General features: G+C 36.8%; 2 protein-coding genes across 2 annotated transcripts in view; both read right to left on the reverse strand.

Moving 5' to 3' along the window:
• Window positions 1–613: 613 nt before the first annotated feature.
• The window catches only part of GLDH (L-galactono-1,4-lactone dehydrogenase), a 61,890-nt gene continuing 41,451 nt past the window's right edge, over window positions 614–21,052 (reverse strand). Inside the window, exons 2-6 of the mRNA XM_089787884.1 lie at window positions 19,220–19,470; window positions 2,352–2,531; window positions 1,721–2,171; window positions 1,382–1,522; window positions 614–1,274 (exon numbers count right to left, since the gene is read on the reverse strand). Of these exons, the coding sequence (XP_089644010.1) occupies window positions 1,122–1,274; window positions 1,382–1,522; window positions 1,721–2,171; window positions 2,352–2,531; window positions 19,220–19,470 (1,176 nt within the window). The 3' untranslated portion in view covers window positions 614–1,121. The remainder of the gene's footprint in view (window positions 1,275–1,381; window positions 1,523–1,720; window positions 2,172–2,351; window positions 2,532–19,219; window positions 19,471–21,052) is intronic.
• LOC149552349 (uncharacterized) lies at window positions 7,028–10,564 on the reverse strand. The gene is made up of 3 exons (XM_089787885.1): window positions 8,224–10,564; window positions 7,808–8,096; window positions 7,028–7,694 (listed from the first exon to the last, which is right to left on the reverse strand). Exons 1-3 carry the CDS (start codon window positions 8,226–8,228, stop codon window positions 7,623–7,625), a joined length of 366 nt encoding a protein of 121 aa, XP_089644011.1. The 5' UTR covers window positions 8,229–10,564; the 3' UTR covers window positions 7,028–7,622.

The following is a 21,052-nucleotide window of genomic DNA, read 5'->3' on the forward strand; positions in this document are numbered from 1 at the left end:
CAAGGGAAAAGCTTTCGTTGGGAACTAGTTACCCAACAATGCAAATCTAGAAGAGGATCACATACCTTTGAATCTATGGACTAATCCACAACAATGGTAGAAATAAACATTATCAACCACATTTGGGCCACACAACCATGGGGAGGCCTTGGCACAAGCAATTGATCAAGTTTTCACCTTTGAAGGAATAGTAGCACTAAATTTGGCAGCACGGGCATAGTTCCATCCACCACCAGCAATGAAACATATTTAACAAAAAAAAAATTGTCCCACCAAGGATTGTAGTAACCCGCTGCACCACAGATGCAGGAGCAGAAGACTGAGTGGCTCCAAGTACCACCGCAGGAAGCCCCAGCCCAGGGGCAACACCCAATGCCGAGAGCTATATTGACCAGTTCCATGGTTCAAAACACAGCAGGAAGTCATTGGAGACTATTTTTTTCCTCTTAAATAAACTATTGTTGAGTATCAATCTCACATACCATACATAGAATTTTTCTCTCAAATGAACTATTATTGCCAATCAATCCCATTTAATATTGTTTCACCCATGTAAGTTAATTCCCAATATTTTTCGCCACTAAGAAGAATGAAAATAAATTATTACAGAATCGAATCACAACAGAGCAACTCTTCTCAGATTGCATATGATAAGGTATATTACATCCCCACTGGTCTTGGGGCAGAAAATGTAATGGCTAACTAATAATCTACATGGTATGAGCAAATCTACAAATGCAATTCTACCCACAAAAAAATAGATTAGGAACATGATCCAAGATCCAGAAATGTTAAGCTGATGACATCTTGCTTTAAATGAGAAATATGTTTTCCAGAGAAAAAATGCACACATACTGAATTTGTGCATGTTAACTTGCACAAGAAGAATCTTCATAAAAATAAATAAAGATGAAATGACACTGATAGATAAAATCTTGCTAGAACGTTCTATGGAAGAGCCTTCAGCAATTAAACCCATATAGGAAAGAAGCCGAGTCCACAGGTGTAACTAATGACAGTGGAAGGAAAATATAACTGAATATACATCTAACACCGAAACAACTCTGCACCAGTTGACTCTTAGAAATTGTCTTTCAATTTATGCGGCTCCAAGTTGAGAATTATTCACTGTGCGGGAATAATTTCTCAAGAATGTTATTTGAAAGAATGTGATTTGGATCTAATTCTGTCTGAGCTCTTTTGTATGCATCCACTGGAAACCTCTTTTTAATTCGTTCACGCAGCCACAACAGTTCCTCATCATTTTCTGGAATCTGAAGTACAACAAATTGCTCAAACATAAGTGAGAAGGTTCATAAATACAATTCAGGATACTATTTCTTTATTAAAGGAAACATTACTTGGTTATAAAATGTCTTACTTCTATTTTTGCCCAATGTTCATAAGCAGAATATTTATCCCATAACTGTTTTTGGGCAGCACGTCTATACTTAAAGAATTCACTTGTTATCAATTTCCGCTGATCGGAATCCATGGTTGGCATGTACATGATTATTCCAACCTGGACCACAGTAAAATATAAAGCAAATTTGAACTCTATTTTGCATATATATCTTTTAATGAATAAAAAAACACAATTGCAGAAACTGCAATGTACTCACCTGTGCCCATGACAAATAATTGTGTTATTCATACAGTAATTCATGGATCTAGCAGAAAAACAAATTAAAGTTATCAATTCAATATTTTTATAAATTACCCAAGAAAACAGAGCATCTGAAACTGAGGATGAAGCTGGACTCATTAAACTTCTGCTGCTAGCTGTCCATCGCTGTTCAATGGGAGCAGGTGCTGGTATCTTCTCATTTTTTATCAGCTTAATAGCCTCTTCCAAATAACTGATGTCTTTCAAATTGGGATTTCTCAATGTGCCAACAGGAAAGCAAACCTCAGAAACCCATTGTTGTCCACCACAGTCAAAACCCAAGATCTCATCACTCCACCCAACTCTATATCCTTCAGACTTCTTCCAATACTCAGCCTCAGCTAAGTTCACTTTCATGACATGATCTTTATTCAAAGGATTCAATGAAAGAAGCTTGTCTCTGAATTCTGCAAAAGAAAGTTCATTAACATCCATCTGTGCACCATTTGAGACTTGGACACCTGATTTATTATCATTGTTTTCCACAGTGCTTGTCTCTTCAACCCTACATCCATTTTATTCAACAAAACCATTGTTATCATGTCTAGTACAAAACAAAACTAAATTTACTGTGCAAAAAGCTCTTCTTTTCTAATGCTGCTAAATGAATGTGAATGTGAGTTTCAAAATCAAGCAAATCGACAGAATAGCATTAATGTAAGTGAGCATGTGCACATTTGTTTACCTGTATTCAAGTTCTTTGTATAAGTCACGAAAATGCTTAAGAGCCTCATCCTTTCCATATTTTGCAGAAAATCTAGGAGGATCTTCTCCATCTGGAAGAGGATTACACTGCACCACAACTATGGTGTCTGTGTAAGGAATCCACATGTATCTTAGATGCTTATTCTCTGATAGCCATTTCCTGCAAGAAATCATGACAGTAGATACTGAGTTACTTTTGTAAAGGACTACCTTTGGAACATTGCTATAGCAGGACTGAAAAATTCGGAATCTACAGAAACACAAAGGATTTCATAAATGCCCAAAATATTTGCAGCATCCTTGTTCATTACTGCAATCTGATCACAAAAACATAAGGAATATTAAATGAACAGAGAGTATTATACGTTTGATTAATTACAAAATTTGAATATTACAAACTTGAGACAATACAGACTAAGCATATCCTATGTAAAAATAAAAATGCGTCTCACTTATTGACTGAAACTGCCATGAAATCGAGTTCAATGAAACCATATATAGAACTTTCTCTAGTCTGCAATCTAATAACGTTATATATATATAACCATCCTTGACTCAAAAAATTCAAATTAAAAAATTATATGATGGATCAACTTGGATTTTTTATTTTACAATCTCGCCCAAATAATTCATACATATGAAGTCAGCAACTTGCAGACTACAATTTAAAAATGTACAGAGAACTACAAATATTAAATCCCATGCAGAACAAAAGCCCAAATTCACAGTTTAGAGCCATGCTCACTCATAAGCTTGGAACTACCTATAATGCGCCCAAATAAATGATAGCCCCTTTCTGGAGATGGACCCAAGAATAGTACAAATAACACCCTTAACAAACTTGAACAACTAATAGTATTGTTGCTTTGCATTGCTTCAGGTCAATGTATGATTAAAAAATAATCTGAACAAAACCTTCATGGAGAATAGTAAAAGAATTATGCAATTGTATTAAAACCATATGAAACATTTACAAAGAGCCTTATGTTAAAGTTTGTAGCTGCGATAGAGATCTTTATCTCTTAAAACTTGGACGTTATTATCGTTATTGTCATCTTCAGCTGAAAAGGACACTTCAAGTTTAATTTGTAATGTAAATGACATGTGTCATTCACATACATTGAGGCATGAGTATTTGAAGTCATAATTAATTAATTTGGAGTTATGAGAATCTCAAGAGACCTTCGGTTATAATGTGAAAAGTCTCTCCTATTGTTATATATTTGCGTCAAGCAAAGGATATTGTACACTTGAACTTTTATAATTAATAAAGATATATTTTGTTGTGTGTTTGGGCTTTTCCCTTCATTCTCGAAGGGTTTTCCCAAGATATTTGCGGTGTTCTTTGTTTCAGTTTTTCTTTTCTTATTGCTGGTTATTATCTTTGATTCCTGGGCTATAGATTTAACATGGTATCAAAGCCAAAAAAATTCTAAGGGACAAACTCATCTAGTCCATGGCCAGTGTCAGTAATCTTTGCTCTCAGCTGAACATTCAAAGTTCACAGGAGATATCTGCATACCTTAATCAAATCTTCAGGTGAACACGTTGTGTGTATATGATGCTGCTTATATTCACTGCTTTTATTTTTATTGTTTCATTTCTATGGTGTCATATCTTTATGGAAAATGGAATGATTCATGTCCAGGTTGTGATTTGGTTTATTACGATAACAACAGAGCTTGTATGTCTTGGGAATTTTGCCATCGTGTTAATCCTGGACTTCTATTTCATTTTATTTTTTTAAATTTTGTGGTGTTTCTCTATTATATTGGGCATTATTCATTATTGATAAATGTTTATGTGTGACCATAGCATACTGATTTTATATCGAGGAAAATAGACGGGTCATCATTTTTTTCTTGATTTCTTTGTATTACTGTGGTAGTGCTGACGCTCAAGCGGTATATGCATTGTTTATTCAATGGTGATCTTTGCTGTTATTATTCTGCCAGTCAAAGAGAGAAAACCCTCTATTTTTCGTGGTCTCTTGGTTTTCACCGGACACTACAATTGATTTAGCAAGCATAATTCTGTGTTGCCCAGTTTAACATTAGATTTTTTATTTTATTTTTTTTCTGCCTCTCAGTCTCTTGGATTAGCATCGATCTCTTTTCAATAAAGTGCAGAGGTATATTTTTTTTATCGTCTATAGTTATTTTTATTTTTTTTGGCAACATTGGCAATGAAGCAGAAGCAATATTGTTTTCATCTTTCCGGTGGTCATCTGCCCTGTCATTTTTGATGAAGCTGGCTCTGTTGTGCCAACTCTGCATACAATATGAACTTCAATGGCGATGCCTAGGTGGCATTCAAGCTAGTCAAAACTGCCAGTATTAAATATCCAAAGCTGTTATGAACTCTTTTTCTTCTCAAATTCAGTGGTAACTGAAAAGGTCAAGAGCGTTTATGAGGGTGGTACTATAGGTCTTCAACGCTAGAATTCAAAATGTGTGCCAATCTTGGAATATTAGAAGTTAACGTCTCAAGGAATAGCGATTCGAGTGGATAACTTACCATCTCATATGTGATATTAAATTCCTTGTCTAGACGTTACCCAAGTTGCCTAAATCTTGCCTGTAAATTGTTTCAGCCAGAGTGTCAGACGTGTAGTTCAATTATGGTATTAATAAAAAATAAATAGAATTTAAGGTTGAATTATTGGAGAAGGGAAAGCTTAGAGTGGTCTTAGCCGTGAGTAGTTATGTGAGGCTGGAAATTTGTTCCAGTCAGTAGTGCCGTATGATGGGAGATTCTGGCAGTCGACACAATTGGTTCAAACATAGCGATGAATATATGAGCACTTGTGTGTGTATCAAGCTAGAAAGATCACCCGCACTGGAGTCAATCAAAAGGCTACTATGGCTTTTTTTTTTATAGTAAATCATCTTGAGGTCATAAGTCGATCTCTTGTTGGATATAGATCTCAAAAGACATAAGTATATTTTTTGAGTATTTCTCAGAAATCTGTATAATGTTAGTTTTTAATTTTATAATGGATGATGTTATCAGCTTTTAATATTTGTTACAATTGCAAGATGCGACAAGAAGTAATAAGATAATGATGTTGCCTAATTGATTCATTTAGAGAGATATGCTCAATCTTAGAGGGAGGACACAAAAAAACAATGATTTTTAGACGGAGAAAGTTCAGCTTCAGAGGAAGTTGTTCTTTGTTGAGAGAGAGTCTTTCTAGTATCCCTTCCTCTCTTATACATGTTTTTAATGTTTGTGTTTTTGCGACTCGTATTGGAAAAGAGTTTCAATTGTGATTTTATGAGTTATTATTTATGTGAAATCAATAAAATGAGATTGTAAGATCAGCTATGATAACTCTTTCACTATGTGATAGTGAACATCACGTTGAGAGAGCCCATGAACATAATGTTGAAAGAGTCCATGATGTCATCATGTTGAGAGATTCTATGATGAGAGTTGGAGGTCATGTTGAGAGATTCCATGACAGTTCACGTTGAGAGAGTCCGTGAACAAAGGCTTAGCTGTAAGTCTTGCAGATTTTTTCATGTTGAGTAATTCCGTGAATATGATTGATTGTTACAGGTTTTCATGTTGAGTGATTCCGTGAATATGATTCATTGATATAGGTGTCCATGTTGAGTAACTCCATGAATTATGTTTTGAATTCATATGATCAGAATAAGTCATTGACATTTTTGGTTGCAGCTTTATGTGATTGTTCAGCTAAAGATCTTTCTTTTGCTAAAAGGGAGTGTTAAAGTTTGCAGCTGCAATAGAGACCTTTATCTCTCAAAAGTTGGACATCATTATCGTTATTGTCATCTTCAGCTGAAAAGGACACTTGAAGTTTAATTTGTAATGTAAATGACATGTGTCATTCACATGCATTGAGGCATATGAATATTTGAAGAGTCATAATTAATTAATTTGGAGTTATGAGAATCTCAAGAGACCTTCGGTTATAATGCGAAAAGTCTCTCCTATTGTTATATATTTGTGTCAAGCAAAGGATATTGTACACTTGAACTTTTATAATCAATAAAGATATATTTTGTTGTGTGGCTAGGCTTTTCTCTTCATTTTTGAAGGGTTTTCCCAGGATATTTCTGTGGTTCTTTGTTTCAATTTTTCTTTTCTTATTGCTGGTTATTATCTTTGATTCTTGGGCTATAGATTTAACACCTTCTACATTTGAATTGTAAACTGAAATTTCGTTATCCCACAATTACAACAGTTGTAACGGAGCGATAATTATTAAATCTCTTTGCCTGACAGTTTTCCTAACCAAATTTTATCAAACTTATTGGATATAATTAGATCTAATCTATGCTCCACGGAGTTTCCGGGAAGGAGATGTTTTAGGGGACGGAAATGTGTTTCAGGTACGGGTACGGGTCGAAGCCAAAATTTAGGGGACGGCTATAAAATATAGGGAATTTTAAAAAATTTATATATAGAGAATTAGACTTATTTAGAGATATATTTCCAATATGCATATCATAACAATGATAACATTGATAAACCATTCACCATAGAATACATGGAAATTGAAAACTATCAAGATTAAAATCGAAATGAGAATATGATATTATGATATATCCAAATATCGCATACAATTAGCAAAAATGCCCAAAGGCTCCAAGTATCAATGTATCATCATCATGCATGAAATCAAAATGACATAATGAAAGTAAATACTGTAAGTGTAAATGAGATGTCCAACTCCATAATAATCAAAAGCAATAATGTATCTGAGTATCTGCAAAGTGGAAAGCCAAATATATGGCTGTCCTCTAGGAATCTAAATCAAGAGCATCGTCAATCTCTTCCTCTGAATCACTAGCAGGGGTAGGCAGAGGGTCCTCATCCAATGGAACACCAAGCAGCCCTGGAGATGTGTTATCCTCATCAATCTGCAATGCATCCTTAGGATTAACATCCCAACGTAGTGCTAGAGTCTGTCGATACTCAAACTCTGTCGCTCCGGTAGTCGCAATACACTATGAACAGCCACCAGCTTCTCTGATCGTCTAGAGGTAAGGTTGTTCCTCTTGACCAATTGGATGAAACTATATGTAGACCAATTCCTCTCTACATTAGAGGAACTTGCAACCTGTGAGAGAAGACGAATGGCAAGGCCTTTCAGCTCAAGTGTGTCTCTACCATGCCATGTCCACCATCCAATCGGGTCCCTTTGAGCTAATGTAGCTCTATCAGTCCTCGCCTCTGGTCTACCAAATGTTGGACCACGAAGATTAGCAAAGTCAATCCACTACCCTCGAATTTTTGCAGTATCCTCTGCACTATACATTTTTGAAAGGGCCTTGAAGAAGCCCTCCTTCACCTATATTGAACAAACAAAAATTAAGAAGTTAAGAGTTTATAAACTTTACAAATAAAATAAAAAAATTAAAAACGTATTATAAAATCAGAAATCTTTAACATAATTAAACTCACCTCCTCATCACTAGATGGAGGCACTCTCCCAGGCCTTGGTGCATACCATTTCGAATTGACTGCATAGGCTGCTATATGAAGTGGGGTGTTCATAGTGTTCCACCTTTTCGTTACAATGGGCTTAAGATGCTCCTCATAGAACTCCAAAATAAGTTCCTTCTCTTTAATAGCCTGCTTGATTTGCCCAAGCATGTTATCAAAAGTCTCATAAATCTCTCCAAGGCTAGGAGAGTCAGTATCAACATATCTAATGACCTGCACAATAGGGTCAATGAAGGAGCAAATGTATCTGCAAATGAAAGAAAATTGCAAATGAGAAACATCATATGTTAAAAAAATCAGCAAGTGCTCAAATTAGAAATTTTTTTATTAAATAAGCTATAACAATTATGATGTCAATTATTTAAGTTTCTTACCTCATTGTGGTCCACCAGTTCTCATCCAGGATTCTTCATTTGACGAGTCTTCCATCCGAGGTGCTTGATTCATGCCATCTATTTCACTCTGCATTGACCACCATGGATTGTAAGGCCTCTTGGACCTCAAGCATCCTCTCCAACCAAATGAAGTAGCTAGCATATCGAGTTTCCATAGGCTTGAGGAATTCTTTTTTGGAAAATATTCTAAGTAATGCAAGAGATGTGTGATGATTGCAAATAAACATTTGCATGTGGCTAACCTCAGACACCATAGTCTTTATCCAATTAATTTTCCCAAAGTCCTTCAAGGTGTTATTCAATGCATGTACACAACATGGGGTCCAAAAAATGTGCTTATAGGTGCTCTCTACAATCTAGCTGATTTACACACCCGGGCTGAATTAGTAACTACTTGCACAACATTTGAAGCCCCTACCTCTTCTATAGCATCCTTCAAAATCTGAAATTGGAAGGATGCACCTTTTTTTTTCCTGAACAATCGATGTCTCTAAGAAAATAGGCCCCTGTTGTACTAGTGACAATAAGATTGATGAGTGGCCGATGTTTGATATCGTTCCAACCATCCATGATGATAGAACATCCATCACTCATCCATGTTTGTCTCATATCCTCCATCAAAATGTTTACTTTTGAGTACTCTTTGTCAAGGATAGTGGTGCATAATTTAGTTTATCCTGGTGGTACAAATGAGGGACCAGCAGCATAAATATCTTTGCACATTTGTTTATAGAATGAGGAATGAGAAACATGGTATGGTATGCCATGAGCAACAAGAAATCTGCCAATGGACTCTTCTACTCTCTCTTTTGCTTGTATGTTAAATAAATCAGCCACATTGGTATCTCTCTTGGCTTTTCCCTTCCCTTTACTAGTAGTGCTAGTGGGAGTGAGTGTGAGAGTGAATGACAGTGTGGGTGTGCAACCTGTAGGACCCTCGGATTTCAATAACTCCCCCTCCACATACAACTTATTGGCCTCAAGTTTTTCATCATCCTTAATTTTATTGCAGCCTTCCACCTCTTGCCCACCTATCCATAAAAGATGACAATACACTCTTGTGTAGCTCCCAAAATAATGATTCTTACATATATGACACTCCCATTCCCTACTACTCCCCGAATTTTTCTTCTTATTGTTGTCTACTTTTGTGGCAAATTGTAGGAGAGGTTTCTTAGGGTTGAATGGGCCTTTGGCATATTTTTTTAGGGCTTTGGAAGGGCACTCAAATGAATTAGGCATTGCATCTTCCATAGGGACATCTATATTAGACTCATCATCCATGGCTACCCTAGGTCTTTTTCCTGGTCTTCGTAAATGTGACACTTGAGTTTCTTGCATGGAAACATCCATGCTATCACTACTTCCCTAACTCTCACTGCTGCTCATGTTTTTGCCTTTAGATTTTACAATGTTTTATACTGCTGCAAGTTATGGAAAGAAAAAAAATTTCAATGTTCCATTCAACATGCTCTCTCTATGTCATTGGAAAAAATGAAAAATGACAACAAACAACAATAAAGTCTGAATGAAACCAAAAAAAAATGAAAAACATACCTGGAATGAAGTAGAAATGAAGGTAAAACCTCCTCTTGCACCTCCAAAACGCACTCCTCTTTTGTTGTTGTTGTTTTCCTCTTCCTCTTCCCAACTTGCAAACAACTCCAAATGAACAATGCTCTTTTAGTATTTACCTCTTGTTATTTGAAGCCACATTAGGGTTCCCTTATTTTAGAAACCTCCAATGTCCATGTGGGGCCCGGGCAAAGTTGAAAAAATAAAAACATAAAAAAAATTTTGGGCTTTTAACTTAGCTGTCACCAGCTGGGAAAAAGGGGATGGCATTAGCAAAAGGGGACGGTCAAGGGATAGGAATGGAGTCCCCGCTACGGGATTTCATACCCTCATTTCCTAGCAAAAAAATTTGGGAGTTTCGGGGATGGTACCCTTTTTCCCCAATTGGGGAAGTTGTAAGGGACGGCAGAAATAGGTACCCACACGTCTCCATTTCGTACCCGATACAGGGACAAGCATAAAAGGGCTGGAAAGGCGTCCCCGTGGAGCATAGGATCTAATTTATTTGAAGTTGTAGCAATATAAGGAGGAAACAAACAGATGTTAATTCACATCAATAACACACAAATCATGCATGTCTCAAACTCTCTACACGGGAAACCAAATGGATATGCTGTTGTATCAACACCTACTTTCTTCATTGCTATCAACAGATGTCGAAAAAGTTTAAAATCAACAAGGGAATCAAAGGCAGATTGACCTCTCTGCCCCTTCTTTACAGTCAAGAAAGAAACTGTTTTCTACACTTTCGGAATCTATCAGAAATGAAATTTTCATAGATTGCATGCAGTGGATGAAGGATTAAGTATATCGTATCAATTTGTGGATGGGATTCTTTTATGTTCTACTCTCCCACTAAAGCCATATTAAATCAAACACTAAATGTGACCAACAAGTTGTGGGCCATCAAATAAAATAAAATAAATCTACAATAGTTTTTACTAATATAACATAAGGTAAGCATTGGGACATACTTGATATATTAAGATACAAAGAAAAATAATAAACACTGGCATATCTGAAGTTTCATGTTCATTGGAAAGCCACTAAGGACCAACTGGAAATGATTATTAGCAGAGGGCAAGCCAAGAACAAAGAACCGGCTTTTAAAAGGCTTTCACTCAAGGCTAACAGCATACTTATAGAGCTGTCCTCTAAGCATTTCACTGTACCACCTCTCTCAAATACCAATCCTAATAGGTGCTGAAAATAGATGCACCAAATAAACAAATAAATCTTATGTCAAGGCAACTAACGAGAACTAAACTATCCACTTGTGGTTATGATATTCATCACAAGAAAAAAGTGGAGAATTAAATACCAGTACAATTAACAAATTAAACCTTTAAGTTGTGATGTGGCTTCCTTAGAGACCAAAAGGGCACTCCATCCTCCTCTGACTATTCGTCATCGATGTGAAACATCTTAAATGATTCTTTAGCTGATCTACTTATATCAATTTGTATCCTATAATATACCACTTCAAATTTAGGTCAACTCCTTTAAATTATTTTGTATGCATTTGGACTTGTTCATTTTGTGTTTTCAATTATGCTTATCAGGAAAATAAGCATTGGGCCCATATAAGCTAAGTAATAGAGAGAGGTATTACATAGTTCCTGGTAGAGTTTAGGAGAAGTAAATCCACATATTTATGTTTACTCATTGATTATAGAAGAAAACTTATTAGCTATGTTCTACAGTGTTTCTGGGACAAGGAATGTAGAATCGTTAAGGTGACAAAAGAATATGTACTAACTACTGTGGTCCCTAACTAATAATAACTAACATTTGAAATAGAAGAAATGAAAATATGGCATGCCCCATTCAGTATATTACCCTGCAATCAAATTGTTCTGATCATGAATGTAATATCACCATGTTTCTTACTTTGGAACACAATGAGAAAAACACTGTTAGACTGTGAGTATATTACCCAATGGCACATTATTTGGGAAGCATCAAAACATATCAAGCAAACTATGACATGCATCTTTCCTTAGGTGCCTTTGGAGCTTAGTTATTGGGCTAGGCCCCTGAATGTTCAGTCCTTTAAGCATATAATTCTATGATGGTATGATCATGATGCTATAATTACAAATTTACAGTGTCTTTGTTATTTATATGATACTATTTGACAGTCTAATCTTGATTCATGCTTCTAGGATGCATGCATACATATAATTTTAACATTGTTTTTGTAATAGTGAACCCAAACCCCATTTCAAAATTTTGCCGTACTAGCAAACCAGATTCTTGAATCTGAACCAGCAACTTCTCAAATCTGAACCAGCAACTTAGCTTTGGAGCACTTTGTAGACTTTTAGAAAAGTTGTTATACTTTCTTTCAAATACTATATTTTTTAACTTCCATGGCTTCAATCCATGAGTTTCAGTTGTCTAAGGAATTTGAATATTCACGGGTGACTCATCATAAATTATTCATACTCCCTCCCTATTTTCAAATTCACAGATTCATATAAAATTTTGATTTTGTTGATCATCAGTAACAATGCCAATATGTGAGTGGTAACATATATTGTGTTTAAATTTCCAAAAAGGTTGTGTTGGCTCTGCAACCTAGGGTTTGATTATCGAGGAGGCCCTTCCAGAGGTGGAAGGACCCCTCGCATTTATTTCTGTCAGCCATCCAGGCTGTACCAACTTTATATGGGCTCAAACAATAAAGACCATGGCTCAACAAAGAAGAAAACGACGGCGTTGCATCCTGCTCAAACTCCTCGAGGCGATTTGGCAAAAATCAAATCCTTCAAAGAAATTGTGCGGAACAAGATTGCCCTCCCTGATGGAGCAGGCTTCTACCACCAACCGGCAGGGGATCCCATTCAACCAGAATCAGAGGTGAATCGAAGTAAGATTTCTAATGCCAGAACTTTGATTATCAAACCAGATGTTTCCATTCAATTAACTATTAATTCGGAGAAGGGTAGGCTTAGGGATGCTGCGATATTTTTGGTTGCTCAAGATATCAACAATCTCCCCTCTAGGAAATTCATGAATGACTGGACTCAAAAGGTTTGGGTCAAGAAATTTGGTTTTCAATTCTCATATTTCAGATTTGTTCAAAAAGGGTTGTTTTTGGTTATTTTCTGCAGCCCCAAGCATCAAAAAGATGCGGAAGATAGGCAATATTGGAAAATAGGGCATAGCATTTTCTGGGCAATTTCTTGGTCGCCTGATGCAGCACTCGAAGAAATTGTGGCTCTTTCATGCCCTAGATGGATTATGGTGGGGAAAATCCCACCTTTCCTTTGGAATTTCTTACTGCAGGCCCTAACCCCAATTGGCAATGTTACTAGAATTGACCAAATTAACTCCATTTTGCCCCACATGGATGCCCGCATACACATTGCTATTAATCCCAGCATGAATATTCCAGATGTTTTAACCTTTGACATTGGCAATCAATTGTTTTCTTGTCCTGTCACCTTCCTTGGAGAGTTTAACGAGTGTTTCTCGTGCAAGAAGGGCCATAGGAGAAGAAATTGCCCGGTTATCAAACCTAATCTTAAGATGAGATGCCCACCGATGCCTTAAAAAAAGCTTTCCCCATCTTCTAATCAGCAAATCCAAAATGAATTGGATGCTCTACAAGGAAAATTTCTACGTAAAAATAAAGAGAATAATTTTGTTGTGGACCCTCAGCCCCCGATTATTACAAGGCTTCCAGACATTGATACTATTGATTTTGGCTTGGAAAAACCCCAACCCAAACCTAAACACAGAACTGCTATTGCCCAGCAACTTGCTTGTCAGAAAATTAGGAGACTCTCTTCCACCAGATCTAGACCAAAGTCTGTCATCTACGGTAGCATCAGGTCAGAGGAAAAGGCTGAACAGTGGGAGAGAGAGTGTAGTAACACATATGGATGTTCCCCCAGAAGCAGGGGATGCGAGTGCCTTAGGCAATTTGGGGTGTTCCAAGAGTTGTGGTAATAGCCTTTTAGAACTCGAAGATAACTATGAAGGACTTGATAGGCTTTCTGATTTTGAAGTGATTGTAATCCCTGCTAAGTCTGCAATTCAATCACCGGAGGAGCATCCACCAGCGGATTGCAGTGTCTCCACTACTGTTCCCTCCCCATCAAGTGTTGATGATGTTATCAATCCTTTTGCTGATAGAAATAAAGAGGAAGGAATGATCATTGATGAGCTTCTCATTAAAGAAGAGAGTACTAGAAAGGAAAGTATCCCATTGAATTGTGACGAGAACCAAGCAGAAGGGGATAAACTGGAAAAATTATCCAGGAAAAGAGGAAGACCTCGGGGCTCCACTAATATCCCTAAGGAGTGCAACAAGCAGAAATCTCAGCTTCCTAGCTGTTTTAAAGGCTTTAAAGCCCCAGGAGATCACTACTAATGCTAGTATATAATGAAGTTCCAATTAGCTTCTTGGAATCTGAGGGGGTTAGAATCCCAAGACAGGAAATATGTTATCAAAAGATTCTTGAAGGCTAATAGAGGAATTGACATCCTGATGATACAAGAGGTGAGAGCAATTGGTTTTGGACTTGATATTGCCCTCAAATGCATCTGGAGAGATGATGATGCATTCTCCACCACTCATCCAAAAGGTAAGGAAGGAGCCTCCATTTTAGTTGGCCCTAACTGGAGCAAGAAATTTTAGAGTGGGCAACCTCACCTTGCAATAGGGCAGTTTGAATTAAATTTACTAATAAGGGCAAGGGAATTTAGATTTTTAATGTATATGCTCCAAATGATTACAAGGATAGGATTGAACTTTGGAACTGGCTGAGTGAATTGCCTAATGTACCTTGGATAATGGGAGGTGACTTTAACATGGTTATAGCAGCCTATTATAAATTGGGGGGTAACAAATTTGAATGGAAAAGAAATGAAGATTTCTATTGGAATATGATGATTAACAAGCTTAGACTCTTTGATCCTCTTTAAGGCTCTAAAGGTGAACACACGGTATTTGGTTCACATGGTCCAACTTCCAGAATGGTGGGAAGAGAATATTTTGTAGATTGGATAGAATCTATGCAAATAAAGACGTATTTAGATTTGATTTGGGCCCTCATGATATTCCTATTATTGTTACCCCTTATTCTATGTCAGATCATCATCCAATTCTTGCCAGAATTCCTACTATAGGGGACCCTCCTAAATGCCAAAGTAAGAGTGACAGCTTCTGCCTAAATATCTCTATATTAGAGGATGATGGTGTTGGTCAAGCAATAAAAATCATCAATTGGTTCAATAATAAATAGGAATGTAAAGGGGATGCTATACAATCCTGGAACAACAAGAATAGATCTTGGAGGAATCTATTCCAAATAGTAGGTAAAAAAGAGCTATGAATGGGAGGAAAGGAGAACTTAATTTGCAGCATAAGCTCCCCATGCTAGAAAAAGAGGTCCAGAGTAGCCCGGAAAATGAAAATCTTACTTAAGGAAACAACATTAACTAGATATGCAATGAGAAAGAAGGCTTCAACAGTGCAAAATCCTAGGTACCAGAACTAGAGCTAGACTCAATTACGTCAGGCGATAGAGGATCCAAATGCTTCTTTAACATTCTCAATGCAAAAAAAGCTAGAGTTAGGGTTGATCAGATTCAAGATAATGGCAAAGATACCCATGACCAAGATGGAATCCTTCAGGCATTTGCAGAATTTTATAAGAATTTGTTCACATCTGAAGACACTGGAGAGGCTATGAAAACTGACAGGGACGAAGTGTCTAAACTCATTCCTAAGAAACTTGATCTTGAAGACACTTTAGAACTGGATAAAATAATCTCAGAAGCTGAAATTAGGAAAACTCTACAGAGTATAAATAATGACAAGGCTCCTGGCCCAGATGGGATTCCTATTGAATTCTATAAACAGAATATTGATTGGATTTGCAAGGGATTACAGAAGGTATACAAAGAGGCATTTGCAAAAGGAACATTGGGAAAAAGTACTAAAGCAAGTGTGATTAAACTTATTCCAAAAGGAGACAGAAGGTTGATAAAAAATTGGAGGCCCATTACGCTCCTAAACATATCTTATAAAGTTCTTGCAAAAATATTAGCCTCTAGGCTGGAGAGCATGTTACCTAAGATTATCACTGAAGCCAAAACTGGTTTTGTGAAAGGGAGATACATTCTAGAAAATCTAATAACCTGCTGGGAGGCTTTGGATTGGGCAGAGGAGACCAATCAACAAGCATGTTTCTCCTTGATTATGAAAAAGCATATGATAGAATTAAATGGGGCTTTATAAAAATGATGATGAAACAGTTAGGATTCCCAGAGTTTTAATGTATTATGGTTCAGACATTGTTCAAGGACTCCAATGCTTGTATGGAAATCAATGGTAGAAGGTCTCAGCCATTTTGTTTATCCAAGTTTATCAAACAGGGTTGCCCTTTAGGGTGCGGTCCCATGAGGGAGGTTTAAGCTCTATTTTCTAGGAAGTGGGTGGTCTCATGAACAAAATATAATTTTGCTACGGGATTATTTAGAATCTTCTCCTGAAAAGTAGAAGCCCTGGATTTTTAGGAACTGGGTGAAAAAGGGGTGGGGCTAGAAATAGCCCCACCAGCTTAGGAATGCTTTTTGCCATTTGTCAATAATCTAAATTTTAGGTTTTTGTTAAAATGTAGTTTTAGAGGGAATTTTTTTTTCAACTAATTTTAAATGCATATCTTCCTTAAATTTCGGAGCTATAATTTTGAGCAGCATAAATCATGGGACTGCTAGCTTTTAAAATATTTCCTAAAAAATAGCAAGCGGCTTCTACTCTATTTTATAGGAAGCCCCCTTTCATGGGACCCCAGCCTTAGTCCCTGCCTTATTTGTGATTGTTGCAAATGCATGGGCTATATATTAAGAGATAGTTTATTGCCACCGTGTGTGAAAGGTATCACACTCCCCAGTAGTGAGGATGTCATTAATATCCAGTTTGCAGATGACACTGCTATGAACTTGGCTCAGAAGAAAGTAATATTAAGAATTTAATGATAAAATTGGATTTGTTTTGCTCAGCTTCTGGCAGTAGAATCCCCATCCCTAAATCCATCAAGCTTCATTATGGTTTTGCCTGGGGAGGTCCTAACCACATAGTAAGATATTTAGGGGTTCCATTTTCAGTTGACCCTAATCTATCAGATATGTGGATATGGGTGAAGAATAAGATTGATAAGAAGTTCAACAAATGGAATGTGAGGTACCTTTCCTTAGCGGGCAGATCGCAAGTGTGTGAGAAAATCCTCTCCTCCTATACTATTTACTATGCATTTGCTTGGACGTTTAACCAGAGCCATATCAACTACGTTAAAGAACTTATTAGGAATTTTTTGTGGTCGGATGGAAAAGGAAAAAGGAAAGCCTGTGCTGTCAAGTGGCAATGGTGTACTCTGAATAAATTGATGGGAGGACCTCAGCTTAAAGACCTTAGATTACAAGGTGTTGCTCTATCTGTAAAATGGGTCACTAAAGCAACTAAGTAGATGAGCCTTGGAAAATTACTGATCCGTAATAATATTAGTAGGGGTCATCTTGCTAAAGCCTCTTATTGGAAAAATCTATATCTTGGCAAACTCTTTTCAATTAGATTTCCTGTGAAAGTGAAGGACTCTTGTGTCTTTAAATCAATATAAAAGTCCTCGGAATCAGTGAGATCTTTTGTTAAAACCAGTGATTCTATCTGCAAAATTAGTTATATCAATGGTGATTTGTCTATTTGGTGAAATTTATATATTGCAGAGAAGCCCTTAGCATTGATGCAAGGGTGCTCAGCCAAAAGCTGGGATAGTAGAGGTATCTGTTATTGCAAAGATATCTTGGTGGATGGATTGCTATCTAGTTGGGAGAGTCTGTGCTCAAATTTAACCTCCTCATTACTCAAAAAAGGACATGCTATGCTAGAGAAGGCCTGTAGGCACGTGCTTCCCTATTATCCTGTTGCTAATGCAGGTGGCAGCCTGTTGGATCTTGCCTGGCAAGATGGAACTCTTTTTTCTAATACTAAGGCTAAATTGATTTACCATTTTCTTACCTCCAGTTCTGTCATTTTTGAACATCTGAACAGTACAGCCTGGCAGCTGGCGCTCACTTCTAAAGAGTGGGAAAACATTCATGCTGATTTGGGGCATAGGCCTAATGAACCAAAGAAGCTATGCTTTCTGTGGAGACTCCTCTTGCACAAGTTACCCATTCTTAAACCAGATGGGGATTTCAATATTTCCTCCTATTGCAGGAAACCAGAAACCGTCTACCACATCTTTTTTGAATTCTTCTTTGCTAAGGAAGTCTGGGCCATATTTGGAATTTTTCTTGACCAGAATTTCAACATACATAATATCATTTCTGTGAGATTTTTGAGTAACAATAAATGCTGTAATCTCTTTTGGTCTATTCTTTCTAACTGAAATTTTATGGCTTTTATGTTAAAAAAGGAATGATAACTTATTCTCTGGCAATATTAGAAATCTTATTGGGTCTCTAAGGAGACTTATGATTTATGACATTTCAAAGCAGATTACTGTGATTTTGAAGATTGAAGAGGAGAAGTTTCAAGAGCTTCTTCAGAATGGATCAACCACTATGTTAAAGGAGGTCAAGTATGGTTATATGACAGAGATTGATAAAGGAGAACCTTCCACATTCATCAATACTCTAAAGAAAGCTAGAACTATGATCCCAGAGAAGAAAGTGACTCCTATTGTGGCTGAACCAGTGGCCTTTCTACCTCCACCAGCAGTAACTGTGACACTCCCAAGTTCAATGGGATGGACTACTGTAGTCCCTAGAAGTGCAATACTTGAGAAAATGTACCTGCTTCAGAAAGCTTGTTTTGTTGTATATATGTTTATGGTCTTTTTGTTAAACACTTCTCAATGAGTCCTTTATACTGGATATGTAATATTTGATATTACAGTCGATATAAGTCAGACTGCTATAACGGTTGCAGAGCTGTACCTTTTTTTGATATCTTATACTCAATAAAAAAAGTGTTAGGGCTTGCGAGCCACCACATGTTTATTTTCTAGCTTATTTTTTCTCTTTTAATTTTTTTGTTGACAGAATGTTTCCTAGCTTTCCACAGTGGGCAAGGGACAGCCAGGGTGTATCCCGTCATCCACACCTCTCAGGTTCAGGATTAGGGATACAGACATGAGGCTGAAGACATATTCCCACGTATCCTAGTTCACAGGCAGATAACAAAAGAAAGTTATAGAACATAATAATTTTATCATGGCACCCAAAGCCAATTCCCCTCAATAAAGATATGAAGCATATCCAAGAAAGTAATAGATAATTACTGATCCATCAATATGGCTAGAAACAAAACTCAAGCTTTGCTAGAAAATAGAGGAATATATTTATAAGAATACAAAAGAAAGATGCTCATAGGGTAACTTCATACTTATGATTTTTTCGTACTCCTTTGATATTTGACACAAATGTATGCTCCACAAGACGATGTCTTGGGACACACTGAAGAGTTAGTTCAGCTACAATCCCAAGCCCACCTAACCCACAACGGGACAGATAAAACAGCTCAGGATCCTTTTCTGCAGAAAGATCTATTGTTCCTTTAGCCGGAGTAACCAGTTTTAAACTGACTACCTGCTCATCAACAGGTGGTAACCTTGCTCCAGTTCCATGAGCTCCAACCTGCATAATAGACAAAGCATTGTAATTTCCATATCAAGGCTTACAGAAGCACTATTTCACCCATACAAATTAAAAACAATTAAATATATCCATTTCTCTCCATGGCAATAAAGCTACTCTCAGAAAACTCTGCAGGCATCTTGCTTTCCTCTAAAAATTGTAAAACTAAAGACCAAAATGAAGAAATAACTATATGCTTATTTATTTATATCACAGAAAAAGCACAAGCATATGCCACCTATCTGCATGTTAGTAAAGAGCCAGTAGTTCCCTTCCACTATGTTCTATAGCATTTCTAGGATGCTCATGGTAGTTCAACTTTCACAAGGCCTTTGTTTGGGAGGGCAGCATATAAAATTATATTTATGGAATTCAATTTTTAACGACTTTAGCTGTACATGGCATCAAGTTCAAGTTTGGACATTCACATAAAGCATCAAATTCAAGATTCGAAGTTCAATATTCGATGCTTCAAGTATAGAAGCTATTAGTAAGTTTTAAAAATCACAGATTCCAGCCATTTAAAAAAAAAATCACTCGTTTTCTCTGACCCTAAAAAGAGTGGACATCAGATCTCCACAAGGTATGTTTAAGGACAAGTCACGCCAATCGTCAGGGCAAGCAAAATGCATGGGGAAAAGGGAGAATGGGCAGGAGGACAATAGGGGCTAGGGGAAGCCACATGAACTAGCCCCACATAGTAGAGAAGACACTAGATGTTTCCTATGTGTTCCAACTTCCTCCATCCCTAAAGACAACATATGTTGATCTTCACAGTAATGATTGTATTGAATTTTACAACCACATATGAGCTGTTTAATCACCAGAGGTATCCATGATGTTATTAAGAGATTTTCAGCTGAGCTGTCTCCTGGCTATTGGTGCAACAAGGTGTTAGTCGAGAAAACTTATGGCCCAATAACCAATGTGAGGCTCAGTTGGGTTAACTCACCAATAAGTTGTTGTAAATTACATCACACCAAGGAATTTCTAAATTCAGGGCAAGGGAAATTTCAATATAGCAAAAGCTCACCATGCAAGAAATCACAGAGACAGATGTAATTCAATGATCAAGAATAGTTTGTCCAGAAGCACAGTTTCCATCCAAGAGAATGTAAGAAAAAAAGTTGTGACAGGGACTGTTACCTATGCCAAGAGAGGAAAGATGCCAATACAGAATTTGCAGTTAATTCCCACTAGTAACCCATGCCTGAGACATATGTTGAGGGCAATTCCAATGAAAATACACTTATGTCATATCCGTGAGCCATCCATTACAGTCCATCTGGATATTTTATAAGCTTTGCAGATATTTGACTGTATAATGTGTTAAGTTTTCAGATTTTAGGGCAGAGAAGAGATATAGTGCAACAGTGGTGAATAATTACTTGCACATTATGTTTTGGTGTGTTCCTTATTCACCACCCAACACATAATATATATATATAAGATGAAGAGGTGCATCTTCCAAAAGACATGACACTTCAAATGGGGCCAATTAAGCTTTCCCACTTAATTGAATTATTATATAATAAAATAATATATTTCATATTATTATTATTATATTGCTATTAAATATGTA

Source organism: Cupressus sempervirens, chromosome 6 (assembly GCF_028749045.1).
Source record: "Cupressus sempervirens isolate cs-2001-9-10 chromosome 6, ASM2874904v1, whole genome shotgun sequence".
In the NCBI taxonomy this organism is placed as follows: domain Eukaryota; kingdom Viridiplantae; phylum Streptophyta; class Pinopsida; order Cupressales; family Cupressaceae; genus Cupressus; species Cupressus sempervirens.

Coding starts and splice junctions, on each gene's coding strand:
- LOC149552349 (XM_089787885.1), bottom strand. Junction 7,695..7,807: donor CTCCATCTAGTGATGAGGAG/GTGAGTTTAATT, acceptor TGTTCAATATAG/GTGAAGGAGGGCTTCTTCAA.